At 49.5% G+C, this 16,903-nt stretch overlaps 1 protein-coding gene across 2 annotated transcripts in view; it reads left to right on the top strand.

Annotated features, from left to right (window-relative positions):
- The first annotated feature begins 2,023 nt into the window (after positions 1-2,023).
- ARHGAP44 (Rho GTPase activating protein 44) overlaps positions 2,024-16,903 on the top strand; it is a 138,849-nt gene continuing 123,969 nt past the window's right edge. For both annotated transcript variants that reach the window (XM_058676156.1, XM_058676157.1), the window contains exon 1: positions 2,024-2,415. In XM_058676156.1, coding sequence (XP_058532139.1) covers positions 2,363-2,415 — 53 coding nt within the window. In that variant the 5' untranslated portion in view covers positions 2,024-2,362. The remainder of the gene's footprint in view (positions 2,416-16,903) is intronic.

Genomic DNA, 16,903 nt, shown 5'->3' with positions numbered 1-16,903 from the left:
GGAGAGAGTGGAGCTAGAAGTCATACAGTGCCTTGGATATCTCTCTATTTTTTGTGTATATAAAAACCATGATGTCCCAAGCCTAGTACTATAGCCTCATGGCTAAATCTTCTCCTTGCATCTGCGAGATCCCATAGGGGCACCAGTTCATATCCCGGCTGCTCCACTTCCCATCTAGTTCCCTGCCTATGGCCTGAGAAAACAGTTGAGGACAGCCCAAAACCTTGGGACCCTGCACCCGTGTGGGAGACCCAGAAGAAGCTCCTGGCTCCTGGCTTAAGATTGGCTCAGCTCCAGCTGTTGCCGCCATTTGGAAATCACTTTATATTTGCCTTTCCAATAAAAAATAAATCTTAAAAAAAGATGGCACTTTGTCCTAGCAAAATATTGAAATGGAAATAATTTCTGTTTGTATAAACATTGTGTGGCTATTACAAACCTCTTGTGATTAGGTAAAAGCAAATAAAGCCATCACTTATTTATTGGCTGGAAGTGCCTGACCTAATAAACAGAGGCTAAACTCACAATTAATTAAAGATTTCATGTTCATTCAGCCAAGACATGCCTGAAACCATCTTTTGTTCAGCTGGCCAGCAAGATACTTAGAGAGCCATATTTAGGACATCTTGTGGCTATAATCAGTGTATGCAAAATATCCCGTTTTGAAAAAGTTCTTTCATTTAGCAGATTAGTCAATTCCTTCTGTTGTGGGAACAGGATTTTCCTCCATGATGGCAACAATTATATTTGGGATAAACGAAGATGAAATAATTTACTCTCGAGAGATTTAGACACAATTTGATGACTGGGAACTCCAAATTGTTCTCATTCTTTGCTACTAGATAGCAAGTACTTAACGCCTTTGGGAGAAGAGCGCACTGGGACTAAATGCGATACAGCAGACTTCCTGTGCGCATAGGATGGGTGCATCAAAAAAGTTCATGAAAACAACGAAATTCAAGGAAAAGTGTGTTAGGTGAAACCCAGGCATACCTATTTCATGATACCCGCTTTGCAAGAAGCTTTAAAAGATCTCTGGTTGGCATGGATTTCGATTGGACTTTGCACCAAAAATAGACGTATTTTTCATTCCTTTTTCCTATGTATGTTTGGAGTGCCTTCGCTGAACAGGTATGCATCATTTTAACATACGACCTCATCTGGTCCAAGGGTTCTGTCACCCAACCATGGGGACTTGATGAAGGTGATAAAGCCAGCTGCAATCCCTTTTCCCCAGCCCAGAGAGCTCCAAGCCCCTTGTAGGCTGGGAGCCAATTGGCACCAGCGGAATGCTGTTGCGTAGGCCCGCCACAGCTCTCTGTTCTTGTAGCTGATGCTTGTTGCCTAAGGCTGAAGGGAGATGCAACCCCAGCTGTGCAAGCAAACTGTTTGCAGCCAGCGTAGGCCTGGAGACAGGATGCCACGCAGATTAATTTCTTCTGCCACGAGGGACGTTCAAAAACGCCGTGGAAAATGTGCATGATGAAACAAAGGATGCTAGGTTTAACATTTTGGGAATCACCAAAATAGACAAGTTTCAATTCCTCTGGCCACGAATTTTCTGTTTCCTGATCTGTTCCATTTCCCGGGCTTGGTGTGTGTTCAAGGTCCTACTTCTCCTTGGTAATCTTCCCTCAATCTCTGTGCCCCCAAGCTTAACTCTGGCCAGGTGGTCTTCTACCACTGTGAGCCATGCACCTGCTATCACACCTCTTCCTCATCTTCCCTTCAAACGCAATGGGAGAGGCAGAGGTGCACTTCATTTGTTGCTGTTGCATTCTGGGATTCACTTGGTTATTATTGTTTTTTAAACGGGATAACCTTTTTCTCGCTTGTAGCCTAAAACACAAAGCACCCAGGCGTGGCTGCCTTCGACCCTCCACCTCAGCATCCGGCATCCCAACTTTGCTCTTTGCACCCAGCCAAGGTGGGCAGGGGGCGGGAGAACTACAAATCCCAGCATGCTCGACGCTCCGCGCACAGGCGCATGAGGAACACCTTCTCTCCTTTGGCCAGCCGGCTGGCCAGCCTGCGGAGGCTCCCGGGTCCCCGCGCCTGACTGAGGCTGGGGGTTTGCAGCCCGCCGGGGCGGATCGGGCGGGCGCCGAAGGCGGCCCGGGGCGTTTGCCATGAGGGCGCCGCGGCGCGCGTGAGGAGGATGCGGCAGGAGGCGGAGTAGCGGGGGCGCCCTCGGGAGGGAGCCGCCGCGCGCGGGCCAGACGGCGCCCGGAGGCTCCGCAGTGCCGCCGCCGTCGCCGTCGCCCCGGAGGCTCCGCGAGGGAGCCATGTAACCCTGCGGCGGGCTCCGGGCTGCTCCGTCCTTCCCCCAGGCTCGTGGGCCAGCGCGGCGGCGGGGGCCACGATGAAGAAGCAGTTCAATCGCATGCGCCAGCTGGCCAACCAGACGGTGGGCAGGTAGGTGGCCCCCGCGGGGAGAGCGCGCGCAGGTGATGGAGCCCGCGCCCGGCCTCCTGGCTTCCCAGCCTCTCTTCCCGCTGTCCCTGCGCCCCTGAGGGCGAGAACCCTCCTCTCTGAACTTCCCAGACCGCCCGCCTGCTGCTGCTGCTCCGGGCTCCGGTTGCCAAGCGCAGGCTGTGACGCATCCTTCCTTCACCTGCGTCCCCAGCTGCCCCTTCGCTCCGTCCTCCCTGCCTCGCTCGCTCGGTCTCTCTCTCCCCGGGACTCCCCTTCTCCCTCCAGCCGCGTAGCTTCCTGGAAACAGGTGTTTGCCTCTGCTCGTGCTGCAGGCAGCCGAGCCGCAGGCGGTCTCGGGGGAGCCCTCCGTTTCCACCCCCGCCTTTCCCCCCCATCTCCCCGCCCCCTCCATGTCCTCCCCTGCGCCGAGTTCAGGAGGCCGCTCCGGGGTAGGCGGGTGGGGTGGACTGGGCAAGTGCCGGCCTGGTGGTGACCTGTGTGTATTTTCGGAGACCGGGACTGCAAGGGGATTCTGGTTCACTTTTCTTTGGCTGGGTTTCTTAAAGGCAATGGGTGGTTGCGAGGGTGTGGGGGTTTAGCGCGGGTAGGTGCTGGGGTGGCAAGGAGCTCTGGCTGGCTGGGCGTGAAGAAGACGGATTTTGGTGGCTAGAGGGAGGCTGCAGAATGGGAGGTCCAACTCCTTTGCAAGATGAGATGAGCGGAGGATCGCAGCCAGGTAGCGGAGGGGGACAGAGGCTGCACAGCCCCGCCAGGGCCCGGCCCCAGGGGAGCTGGCCAGAAGTCGGCCTGCTGGCCTCACGGTGAAAATGGGCTACAGCTGGGCATGCGTCTCCAGGAACGGCTCTGCGGGGTGCCGGCAAATCTGTGAAGGTTACATAAGGATTCCCGGTGGGTCTCTTCCAAAGCTGGAGCTTCTGTGAAGGCAGGTTTTTTGGGTGGAGGGAAGGGATAGCCGTTGTCCCTGGCAAAGGAATTCAGGTGTGTAGTGCTAAAGCCCATTCGGAAGCCAAGAACCCAGCCTCGAGGGCGTCGCCTTGAGTGCAAGCTCAACACCTCGAGGGCTCTCTACTTGGTTTCTCAAGAAACCAAATACCTCCCTTGGGTGGGAAGTGAAGCCTGGGCTGGCACCCGGTGGAGTGGGGGTGGGGCCGTCCCTAGAGAACAGGGGACAGCTGTGCTGCCGTCTGAACACACTGCCCTAGTTACCCCCTGGGCATTTGAGGGCAGGGGCCGTGGTGGCTCCTGGTGATTCCAGGGACTGCAGATGGTTTCCAAGTACCAATGTCTAAAATCGACTTGGATCCTTTTCTTCCCAGGCACTTGTGCCTTCCCGTGGGGGAGGGGCGAGGAACTCATGAACCGCCGAGCCAGATCCTCCGAGGTTGCTGGCATGGTGATGCCACTGGTGTGGCCCCAGGTGGACTGTCCAGTGGGTGAGAGGCAGGCTGACGAGCTTCCATGCCAGAGAGGTCCCTGACACCCTAGGACATGGCTGGCTGGTCTTGATCTTGGGGTTCCCCTTCGGAGCTTGGATCTCAGTGTCCGTGGGACAGGTGTTTGTACTGTCTTCTCAGTTCCCTAGCACACAGCTGTCCCGCCTTGTCTTAAAAGACTAAGTCATAAGGTCCTCGAGCCCGTGGATCTACTACCTTATTTTTTTATGCTCCTTGGTGGAGGAAATGAGAACAGGTGAGGGGCGGTTGGATTTTAGCAGAAGTGGTGTTTCTTCCTCAGAAGCGGAAGCAGCTGGTCAGCTAGAGGTCCTTTCAGAGACTGCAACTGAAGGGCATTCTGCAGCGCATTGACTGGGCGATGTTGCTGGGTGGTTGGTGTAGGGATGGACCCTGTTTCTATCAGACGGCATAGGCAAGGCAAGGGCCAGATCGTAGCTTTTGTGATGCCACCCAGAGCACCTCGCGAGGCAAAAGGCTCGTGTTGCCCGGCTTACAAGCCTTAGCTGGCATCTCTGTGCATGCAGGGTCCTCGGTCCTTCCAGTGACTACCAACATCTGCTTGGGCTCCTGTATGTCTCTCCTCCTTCACTGAGCTCCAGCTGTGTGGCCTGCCTTCCCCTAAGCACCCCAAACTCATTTCCATCTTGTGGCCGCTGTTCTTGCCAGTCCCCCATTTCCCCACCTGCCTCTTGTTCCCCTTATATTCTGCCTGTCATTCAAGGCTTAGCTCAAAGCCTTGAGCTCAACACCCTTTTCACTTCTGTACAGCAGCCATAACTGTTTGGAATGCTTTCTGCTTCCTTGTCCATCTGCCTCTGATTGCTATTTTATGCCCAGTGTACCTTGTAGATGGTTGGTGCTCAATCAGTGTGGACAGCCAAGGTGAAGCAGGTTAGGGTGCATGAAGATAAGCCAAAGGGGCGACCATCCATCTTCATCTTGCTGAGAGTGATGAGCCGAGGTCCTGTGTGTCACAGAAAAGGATCAGAATCCGCTTCCTGATCCCTTTAATGTGCAGAAGGACATCAGATGGAACGTTCACGTGTGAGTGGGATAATAAAACACTTTGTGGTTGCTGGAGAGAGCCGCTCCATTCTGACCCTGGCATGTTAGGGGGCAAGAGCGGCTCTTCCTCTGTCAGTTGCCGGATCGCGACTTCTGAATATGAAGTTGCTCAAGGTGGACGCTGCTGTCTGCTGTGGCTTGCATGTGATTTGACTCCTGAACTCTTGGGAGTTGTAGCCACTTTGTGCAGGAGTGTTTGCAGATCGGGCATCTATGAAGTGATTGGGTTGAATCATTATGGTCCCTATACCTTATAATTAAAGATGGCATGGACACACACCACACGCACACGCTTGCGCGCGCACACACACACACACACACACACACGGCAATGTGACGCTGGTGCTGACTCGGGAATCTGCCAGCAAGCTATGAACCACTGAAACCAAGAGCCAAAAGAAACCTCTTCACCCTACAAAGTTAGTTGGCTGTTGTGTTGTCCTCGGGGATCGCTGGCTGTTGTGCATGGGAGGGATGCCACAGTTGCCCGGCTTAAACCTAGTCTGTTGGGTCCCTAGTACTTTCTCTTGAAAAGCTCTCATGAAGAACTCAGTGACTAAGTTAGCAAAACCCGTTGTATTTTACTGGGGAGAATTTTGTCTTTGCTCTGCCTCTCTGGTCTTTGCACATGTTCCCTCTGCTTGGCCTTTACTTTGTTCTTTGGGAAGCACCTTCTGACCACCCGTGGGTCTCATGGACAAGAGGCATGTTAGTGAGGTGGGTCTGATTTCTTGCTCATTGGTTGTGGAACTTACCTCTCTGCACCTTAGTTTTCTTGTCTGCAAAATGCGAATGATAAGGTTTGTACTGTGGAGATTATGGTAACCATGACATGAGGGTACCTTCAAGGAGTGTCTAGCCTTAGGTTCAACACTGGGAAATTCTCAACAACTAGTGGCTGTGAAAATGTTTGACCTAGTATTATCCATTATTGGATTTTCTGCAGCATGGAATACAGGCTTGCGTTCCTTCTATAGGTATTTATTGAATGATTACCATGTGCCGGGTGAATCCAAGCCTTGTTCTCTTGGAATCTGCATTGTAGAGGCATGCTGTGGTTACAGTGGCTCAATTGCGTCATGCTTTTCACTTTTATCTTCCCTACTGTACGCTTAACAACTTGGGTGCAGGGCAGCTGCCTTCCTGCCTCACACCTAGTAGGTTGTGTGAAGTTCCTTGGCAACTGAATGAGTAAGATGAGGGGAGGCATGTGAAGGAATTCAGAGGTGGGAAAAGCCTGACATTGTGCGTTGAGAAGGCATGGCCAGAGGAGTAGGGAACAGCTGTACTGGCAGGCTGTGGAGAGAGCCAGCAGATCTTCTTCATGTGTAACTTACGTCTTGTGGCACGGTCCTTGACCTCTAGGAGGATCCAGTCATTGCTGGGATGAATACAGAGTTGTTTGCTTGGATGTAACACCTGGTTTGTGTGTTGAGTGAAACAAAACCCCAGTTGCACGGTCAGCACCCAGGAGATCCACCGAGGGAACAGGAAAATGAAAGAAGGGAACTTAGCACCCTGACCCAGTGAGGAGGACTATGTTACAGTCGGCCCAGCAGGGACCCAGAAGCCCCTACCTGCTTTGGAAAACTGCTGGAGATTGAAGGTGGCCTGTGCCTCAACAAATGGTTGATGAGTGGCCTTGTTGTCATTGTCACTCCTTGTTCTTCTCTTTGTCATCCAGTCCTCTCAGAACGTCGCCATCCTCCACACCACCCTAAATTTAAAGTGCTTTGTAGAGGTGGATTCCAGTAGCCTCTGCCCGCAGGGTCTGCACTCTTGCATAAAAATGCGTACAAGTAGGAATGGGAGCTAAGGCTGTGTAGGTTGGTGCAGGGCAGACTGGGCTGGGTGAGTCTGCGGTTTGGAGGCTGTGAGTTGGAGGGGTCGGGAGTGGTAGACAGGGTTTTGTCTGCAGAGCTCCAGTGTCCATTCCTAGACCATGCTGTGCATGTGTTGGGCATGCTCGGCTTTTGCCGGCAACATCCCTGGTGCTGTATGGTGCTCAGGATTCAGCCACAGCAGTCCGGATGGCAGCCGGTGGTCTCCAGCGGAATGCTGAGGCTGTAGCAGCCTCCTGTCTGCTTGGGCAGGCCCTAACTGACTCCTGCCCAGTGGAGAGAGCTTCTCTTTGAAGGTTTCTCCATTCACTGCCCTGCCCTTTGTAAGCAGCCTTCCTGGGAGCTGTGACCCAATCAATGGAATGTCAGGACCAAATGCAGATTGTTTGTCAGACTGAATTACACTGGCCAGACAGACCCAGGTCCTGACCCCAAGCTTCCTCTTAGCCAAACCAGGCCGGGCATCCCCAAACCTGTCCTCCTCTGAGAAGCATCCTGCACCTTGGAAGTTTTCAGGGCCAGGTTCTTCCTTTTGAGTCTGAGATATAGCAGTGCTGAATAACCAGGCCTGCAGATCTGGGAAGACTGCCCTTTGTCCTGCTGAGCTCTCTACTGGGCAAGTCTGTAGGTTTCTGCTTTGTGCTGGGATGCTCCGAGCAGTGAACGTGAGAATACCTGTCTAGATTTCCTGCAAAACTGTGCTTTTTGGGACCTGCAAGTGATTGTGAGAGAGCCAGTCTCTGGGATAGCCAATGAATCACATCCCCCTTCTAGTGTATTGCCTCCATCGAAGAAATTTATCCACCACGGTCTGTGCTTTTTAAGATTTGCTTTATTTTTATGGCAAAGTCAGATATACAGAGAGGAGGAGAGACAGAAAGATCTGCTCTCCATTGACTAACTCCCCAAGCAGCCGCAACAGTCGGAACTGAGCTGATCCGAGGCTAGGAGCCAGGAGCTTCTTCCTGGTCTCCCACGTGGCTGCAGGGTCCCAAGGCTTTGGCCCATCCTCTGCTGCCTTCCCAGGCCACAAACAGGGAGCTGGATAGGAAGTAGTGCTGCTGGGATTAGAACCAGCGCCCATATGGGATCTTTGTGAGTTCAAGCTGAGGACTTTAGCCGCTAGGCCACCACGGAGGGCCGATCTGTGCTTTTTGAATGATGGACAAAAAGAAATTTTTTTTTTGCCTCTAGGAAAACTAAGTCAGTAGCCATGTGAGTAAAACAGTAATTTCGGGTTGTTCTGTTTAGAGGGCATTAGGAAGCATCCGCTTTATTAGGAACAAAGGGCAGGTGATGTCAAATTTGAGTTGCTAAGGACAGCAAATGATGCGGTCACACTTGAGCTCTCCCTGGAGTGGCTGAAGGTCAGAGTGAAGGTTAAGGCAGTGAGGGTCAGCTAGGGCTGCCCCACAGACGCAGGGCCTCTGCATGAATTTGCACCTGGTCCCACACTGCCTTCTTGAGGCTTGTGGCTGTCTAGTAGTGTAAAACTCGCCGTCCGGGCCACAGATGTTTCTGCTTTCATTTTCTAATTCAAGAGCATATTTTTAGACTAAATATTTATTTTCCCACAGAATCCAATTTACTTTTTTAAACTTTCTTTTTGGTTGCATAAGGATATTTGTTTATTGTAGGGAAATCACACGTGTAAGGATGGGAAAGAGGAAAAGGGATCACCCATAATCCCGCTACCTGAAGTTCCTGTTTCGAGAATAGCTTTGTAAGTTCTTCATGACCGTGTAGACGGTCACATGTGCCTCAATGTTGGGGACGTCGTGATTTCATTCTTAGGAAAGAGACAATACTATGCATATTTTACTACACGTCCTACCCTTTTTTCTATGACCTCTTGAATATAATTCCAAGTCAGTAGCTGTATATATCCACTGCATATTTTTTCAGGCTATCTAATATTCTCCTGCAGTTTACCAATTCCCTTTAGCTGATCATGTGGTACATGTGAGGGGATTTCTAAAAGTTTATGGAAAAATAAAATTAAAAGCTCATTTTGGTGCCAAAAAAAAAAAAATTGGAACCCATGCACTGTTTTTTCTTCTTCAGAATTTCCTAGGAACTTTGTGACGTGCTCTCTCCACTGACCTAGTTTCCTAGCATGAAGTCTTAGCAGTGACGTGGCCGATCGACGCACGTGGCTGTGGGTCCGTGCGTGCAGACACTTGCGTGTTATTTTCCCATTTCTGGTAGAGTTGTCTCTCATTTCCCCAACTTTGCAGGCAGCTAACATTACAATTTTGTTACTTGCATTGATGATGTTTTTCTAACTGTTCATAATTCTTTATATTGATTTTTTTTTAGGAAAATTTAAGTATACCAAACATATAAATGATTTTCTTTTGCTGCATACACCTCCCTGAAGTTTTTTTTCTTTATCTTTTCAGTTTGTTTATGCCTTTTATTTTGCCAGATAAAATCTAATAATTGTGGCTGAAGACTAACACCTTGTGCTTTAGTGTAATGCTTCGACATATTTTCCCAGCCCCAGATCATACATTCTCATTGCTACTTGTTTATTTTTTCAAAGATTTCTTTTTATTTGAAAGGTAGATTTTACTGAGAGGAGAAGAGACAGAAAGAGAGAGGTCTTTCCTTTGTTGTCTCACTCCCCAGATGGCAACAACAGCCGGAACTGAGCCACTCAAAGCCAGGAGCCAGGAGCTTCTCTCTGGGTCTCTTGCTTGGGTGCAGCAACCCAAGGACTTGAGCCATCCTCCACTACTTCCTAGGTCATAGGCAGTGAGCTGGATTGGAAGTGGAACAGCAGGGCTTGAACTGGTGCCCATGTAGGGGATGCTGGCACTTGCAGACAGAGGATTAGCCTGTTATGCCACCATGGTGGGCCTCAGTCATTTTATTGACTCTGGAATCTTTGTCAGTCTTTGATTTTTGCATATGACATAAATTATGGTCAGATTCCGTTTTCCTTTAAAAGCCGTGAGCTACCTGCCTATGAAGTTGCCCGAGTCGTGTTTCCTGTGTTGTCTGAGCGCCGGCAGGGCAGGTGGAGCCCACTGAGCTGAGAAGGGATCATGGGAGAGAAGAATGGAGATGGCAGGCCCAGGGGCACTGGTGGAGATGTCTGCATTCCACGCGGGAGGGCTGGCTTCGGTTCACAGCTTCTAGTTCAGCTTCTTGCAGATGCCGTCCTTGGCAGGCGACAGTGATGCTTGAGTGACTGGGTTCCTGCCACCCAGTTCTCAGTGGGCTACCCTGGATTGTGCTCCTGGCTCCTGGCCTGCACAGCCCTCACCATAGTGAGTCTTGGAGGAGTGAATCGGTAGATTGGAATTCTGTGTGTGTGTGTGTGTCTGCTGCTCAGCTAAATTTAAAGTAAATAAATAGAAGAAGTGAGTTTTGTGTGAGTAATGAAGTAACTTGGATAAAGGACCTCACACTAGGACATTTGGTCGATCTGGACAAGAGCTACAGTGTGGTCTTTCCCATGACGTGGCAGCAGGTGGGGGACAGATCCAGTCCATTCCCAAATTCAGTAGGGTGGGAGGGTGAGAGCTGCCTGACCGTGTGTGCCTTAGGAGCTCACCTCTCAGGCTTCCTACCGACTTTCCCAAACATCTCAGGAACATGTGTGATACCCCTTCCTCTTTGTTTCGTTTGGGACGAGCAGGTGGTCAGTGTCCTGCGGCAGAGGAAGAGGTCAGGATGGAGGGGGACAGATAAGAGTTCATCTACTTGTGTCTAGTTCTAGGGCTTGGAGTTGATTCCCCTGGCCCATGTGTGGGTTTAGACAAGACTTTGGGTTGGGCTCAGCTGTCCACATGAGCAAAGGTAGATTAACCCACGTTGTTGGAGTCCAGGTGTTGGTGGAAGAAACAATGGAGTCGGGCTGGGTTGTCATCACAGCTTTGCCCGGGGCCTCTCTTGTGCTTGGGGATTAGAAGCCAATATCCTTGGCCAGATTGTCTTACTGTGCCATAACCACAATCACTTTGCAGGTTATAAAAGAATGTTGGTCATTTTTACTTGTTTTTCCTCATAAATTTATCCTCTCCCAGTATTTTTTAATGAATATATTAAGATGGGGAAGATCTGACACTTGATAATATTGAGTCTAGTGAAAATTCTTCCCATCTGTGAACAGATTATATTTAGTCGAGTCTATTTATGACTGTGTTTTTTTTGCATGTTTGGGGCCCCTATGGTTTTGTGAATAATTTAAATACTTTGTCCCTATTATGGCATCATTGATTAGTCTTTTGTGAAGGGAAATTTTTTCATATTCTTTATTATTAAAAAGTAGGAAAGATATGGATTTTTGGTTATCCTAATAGCAAAGTATCTTTTTCTCACTATTTTGAAAGTTTTTCTTTTTTAAATTTTGAGCCCATGGGGTTTTCCTGTTAGATAATCATGTCTTCAGAATAATAATGTTGCATCTTCTGTGCTTAGATTTGTTTTCTTGTCTCATTGTCTAGAACTTGTAGGCTGCTGTTAAACTGAAGGGCACTTCCAAAAGGTTATGAAAAAGTGGAATTCAAAGATTGTGATACAAAAAGTTTTTAAACAAGTACCTGTTTTATATAAAGTGCATTTTCCATTCAATATATATTGTTAAATTTATTTGGAAGGCAGAGAGGGAGAGAAACTGCTTGGCCAAAGGAACCGCCTTTCATCCACTGGTGTGCTTCCCAAAGGACTGCAAGAAATGCCACCAGGCGAGGAACCAGGTACTCCATCTGTGTGTCCCGTGTGGCTGGCAGGGATGCCACCAGCTGAGCCCTCCAGTGTGTGCCTTCGCAGGAAGCTGGAATCTGGAATGGGAGTGGAGCTGGAGCTTGTACCCAGGCACCCCAGTATGATATGAGGGCACCCCACATGGCATCTTAACCGCTGTGTCAGAATGTCTGCCCGCCGCTAACTTTTCTAGCCCTGCTTGCATGGCGGCATAGGACCATCCATGCTGTTTGATTAATCTGAATGCAAATGTGTGGTTGATTTGTGAGATCTGGTGTTTTAATTATGGGGTGTGCTGCATCATTCTATTCACTTTTTTCCTTTGGCATCAACGTTTATTTGAACTTATGACCTTTACAGATTAAGTAGTTTTCTTTTGTTGATATTCTCAAAAGCTTAGTGAACAAGTATTTTTACTGGTTCTGCATTTTTTTTTTTAAGATTTTGTTATTTTTACTTGAAAGGTAGAGACAGGAAGAAAAGGAGGGGGACGGGGATCTTGCCCACCATGGCCAGAGCTGGGTTAATCCAAAGTCAGGAGCTTCTTCCAGGTCTCCCCCATGAGTACAGAGGCCCAAGGACCTGAGCTGTTCTCCACTGCTTTCCCAGGTCGCAAGCAGAGAGCTGCAAGGGAAATGGAGTAATGGAGACTCAAACGATTGGCGTTGCAGGTAGAGGTTTAGCGTGCTAACAGGGTACTGGCCCCTGGCCATCATTTTTTATTCTGAGGCTGCATCAGAATGATAGGGTGATGGAGTTGCTATCTGTGAGCAACTTGCGTGTTTGATAGTTGAACCTTAAGTTTCCTGATGTTGAACTGTCCTTGCCTTCCTGCGATCAGATTTTCCCTAAGGCTCATTCACTTTTTTCCTGTACTGCTTAATTATGTTGTTTTATGTAGTTGATTATTGTTAATGTTAATTTGAAGTTTTTCTTTTGCTTATTAACCCGTCACATTTTCTTAACGTCGCGGAGTGAGTTGTTCGCCATCCTTCTTTTCCTTGGAGTGGTGAGATGAGAAATTACTGGTTAGAATCAGCTTTTCCAAGGGCGCCTTTTAGAATGTCATTCGATGGTTTTCCAGGCTTCTTTGGTGGTCTTGGACTAGCCATGTTTTCTCACTTTGCCCTTTTGTAGAAAAGCATTCACTTTTTTTTCATGATTTCAAAGTATAATAGTCGTTTGACATGTATTTTCTGCTGTCATTTCTAACTGACACTTCTTTATTTCTTTTTTTTGCCATGAACTAGGTTTGATCCAGAAACTTCTGGAATCACCTTATGTTTAACCTCCTCTCATTTGACTTTATCATTGGTTCTTGATTGGTGTTACAGTTTGTTTGTGTTTTAGTAAGTTCTTTAGTGTCCAGGTTTTTCTTCTTGATTGTGGCTTTTGTTCTTTCTGCTGCGGGTCAGGAGAGCTCAGCACTGCTCTAGGAGGGCACAGGCTCTAGAGTCTGAGCCCCTTCGGAGCAGAAGCTCATGGTAGGATCCTGATGAGTGTGCCACGAGTCAGGGTCCCCCTCAGCACCGCTTTTTGGGAATCCAGCCCCGGTACCCACTGCTGTATCCTCTCCCCGGCCTGTGGTCAAGGCAAAGAGGGGAGATAGAAGTGACCTACTTGCTGTAAAGTGCCTTGGCCTGGAATTTACAAAGAATACTTGGCTCATCTGGCCCCGGCAGACCTAGTCACACAACTCCCCTGGACAGAAGCAAGGATGGGAGGCGTGCACCTCTCTGTTGGGTCATGAGTCTGATTCCTGGTCCACACGTTCTGCTCTGCTCTGACTGCCACCCCACCCCTAAGCAGCGTGCAGAAGAAGGCCGTTCTCTGTGTCCATCCTGGGAGGGTGCCTGCAAATTCTCCTTGTCTTCTCTGGGAACCGGTCAGACCGACCTGAGGGGAACATCTTCAGGACAACCAACTTTTCTCCTACCGCTATCCCCTGCTAACAACTCTAACATGTTAACATTGGTTTGGGATGTGGCTTTAAGTCCTCCTTACAACAGAGGGAGGGATGATGAACAAATTCTCAGCCTTCCTCACTGAATAGCACCTGCTGTATGAGACAATTACCAGAGTTGAGTAAGGTAATAAGTATAATATCCTTGGCATCACCCCTGGTTCTAGTAAGTTCTATAAATTAGTTATGACCACTATTCCTTGCTGTACTTGTCTGAGAAGCATTTATTTTGATACTATTTATACTAAGTACCTGCAAGTGGCAACTTGATATAGATAGCCATTTGTTGTCTTTTTCCAAATTAAACCCAGTTTTTCTGTCTCATCAAGAGTGGGACTAAACAGCTTGGAGTATCAGTAGTTGTCCTGGCTTCTCCCATAATGAATGCCCACTGTGGGGAATATTGTACCACTCAGCTCAGTGCAGGTTAGATTACTGCTAGCAATTTCCCATGTCCCTCTCAGTCACACCCAGCCGGAGGAAGGTAGGAGCAGACCTGGTCTGCCGTGGGCTTTGTGCCAACGAAGGCTGGACGTGAGATCGCAGTGACTGTCATTCCTCTAGCTCCTAAGGTTTCTTTTTGGGAGTGACACTTGTCATATCAGGTGACTACAGTCACCTGGCTGTACCCACTTACAGCCAATCACTGGCCACACCTCTGAAGAAAGCAGGAAACAGTGGTCCTGGCTGGAGGAGAGTCACAAATGCCAGTTCTGTGCCCCCTATGACAGGAACAGAGCTATCCACCCTACAGGCATGATTTTAATCAACTCATGCCGTGGCCATCCTGTGCATTGGGTACTAGTCACAGACCCATTTCCCAGACGGAGAGGTGGAGGCTAGGCCACATTTAAAGTGAGCACCGAGTAGGTCAAGTCCAGAGCCGTGCTGCCTTTGCTGGGCTGGTCTTCACATTGACCTGTCCTGAGGCCGCAGACAAAACAATTCCTTCAGTTTAAGTGATTTCAGAAAGGCTCATTAACCACTCCTGAGCTGAATACAAGAAGAAACCAGTAATTGAGCACCTGGTTTGCAACCTTCACCACAAGGAGCATAAAATGAAAGTTCTGCCAATAGCCTCGTCTTCATTTTTTTTTTTCTTATTGCAGTTCTGGCAGAAAAGATCATGGCATGCCCTCCCACCGTTCTTTCTCTGTTACGTGTGGAAGGGCCGCGCTGTGTATCTGCGGAAGCCCCTGTGGATTTTTAGGGAATGCATCAACCGTACAGGGACTGGAGAGCACGCAAGCGCAAAGCAGTGTGGTGAAGTGGACTGAGCTGTTGGCGTCTGGAAAGTCACGGACACTGTGGCCTTGGCTGGTGTGTCAGTGCTTGCTGCGTTGTCATAGCTGCTGTTCATTGAGTGTTTCCCTGGCAATGATGGGTACTTGTGTGCTACACCACAGGCCTTCCTGATTTTTTTAAAGTGTATGTACGTGGGGCCCTGCGCGGTAGCCTAGCGGCTAAAGTCCTCACCTTGCACTGGGATCCCATATGGGCGCTGGTTCTAATCCTGGCAGCCCTGCTTCCCATCTAGCTCCCTGCTTGTGGACTGGGAAAGCAGTTGAGGACGGCCCAAAGCCTTGGGACCCTGCACCCACATGGGGGACCTGGAAGAAGTTCCTGGCTCCTAGCCTCAGATCAGCTCAGCTCTGGCCATTGCAGCTGCTTGGGGAGTGAATCAATGGACAGAAGATCTTCCTCTGTCTTCCCTCTTCTGTATATCTGACTTTCTAGTTAAATCTTTTTGAAGAAGTGTATGTTTATTTGTGTTGGAAAAACAGACTAACGGTGAGAAAAACACATCTTCCCACCACTGATGCACTTGCCAAATGCCCATAACGGTCGGAATTGAGCCAGATACCAGGAGCTCCATCCTGGTCTCCCACGTGGATGGCAGGGTGCCCACCTACCTGTGCTGTCATCTGCTTTCCAGGATGAGCCTGATCCTGGGCGGGCAGCGAAGGTGGCACTCCCAGGTATATGGCATGCCGGTGTCCGAAGGGGCAACTGAAGTCGCAGTGCCACAAGGTGTGCCCAGACATTCCTGTTGAATCCTTATACACAGAGTAGATTTTGATTTCTATCACAGGGTTCAGGAAGCTCAGAGCTGGGCTGTGTGTGTGTGTGTGTGTGTGTGTGTGTGAGGATGGTGGTGGCAGGAAAATAGGGAAAATGAAATGTCTGCTGATTAGAATGAGTAAGTAAATTTTGGTAGATTTACATCATCACTAATATTTTCCTGACACTCAAAAACTGTGAAGGGCCCAAAGAAAAAAATGGGTAGAATAAGGAAACGGGTAGAATATTAGTTTCCTGCGTCACTGCGCTAGCTCTCCCTCATCGCATTTTTTGAAGTTTTACTGGAAAGGCAGAGTGAGAGGAGTGTTCCAATCTTTGGTTCACTCCCTAAGTGGCTGCAGTGACAGGGGCTGGGTCGGGTCAGAGCCGGGAGCCTGGCACTCCACAGGGTCTCGGGGGCCCAAGCACCGCTGGCATGATCTTCAGCTTCCGCAGGTGCATCTAGCAGGGAGCTAGACTGGAAGCAGAGCAGCTGGGGCTTGAATCGACCCTCTGACCCTGGAGGCCAGCGCTGGCAAGCAGTGACTTCACCCGCCACAACATCTAGCCTTTTGTATAAGGATACTTGAATCTTGGGGCCCTAAAAGGTCTGGGGACAAATATGTTTGCAGATCCCATGAGCCTTAGTGTCAGATGTGAAAAACCCCTCCCGTGTTCTGCAAAGAAGGTGCTGTTATTTGAGACTGTAAGCTTGTCTGCCTGTAGGAAAGGGCATCCGAGGAGCCTTTGTGATCCTCCCTGTTGACCTTAAATTCATTGAACGTTGCAGAAAGACACGCAGTCGAGGACAGGGTCAGGTGGGATTCTTGGGGTGCCAGCCTCGGAAACGGACTCTGGCTGTGTTCTGCAAAGAAGGAGTTTGGGGGAGAGGAGAAGGAAAATCCTCGATCACACACACAAAAATTCCAAGAGCCGCTGGGCTGCATGGTCTGGTACTGACCACGGAGGGCCCTGGCTGTGGCGCCATGCGCAGGACAGCCTCTTCAGGGGCCGCTGGGCAGAGGCTGTATCTGTTGTTTTCTGCCACTGCGTCACACTGGTGGTCCCCAAAGGAGAGTTAAATTGGCTTCAGTTTGGGTTGTCTTTAATCCTCCTCTGGCAGCCATGGGGGAACAGGCAGCCTTGCGTGATTGACAGTCCACAAGGAGCAATAGGGGAGAAGCAGTTCATGGAGACTGTCGCCTGGGATGGAGAAGGGAGGGTTCTGCTGGGCACTTCCATCTGTGTCAGGGTGCAAAGCATGGCTTCCTGGCATGCAGAGAGGCTTTGTTCGTTTGCTTTTACACATGCAGTTAGCTCCTAGGAGTGCAAATCTGAACTGTAGTTTTTTTTTCTGGTTTCTGGATCTT

The sequence above is a fragment of the Ochotona princeps genome, chromosome 17 (assembly GCF_030435755.1).
Source record: "Ochotona princeps isolate mOchPri1 chromosome 17, mOchPri1.hap1, whole genome shotgun sequence".
Lineage (NCBI taxonomy): Eukaryota > Metazoa > Chordata > Mammalia > Lagomorpha > Ochotonidae > Ochotona > Ochotona princeps.
Note: the sequence above shows the minus strand (reverse complement) of the source record. Positions and strands in the feature narration are given on the sequence as shown.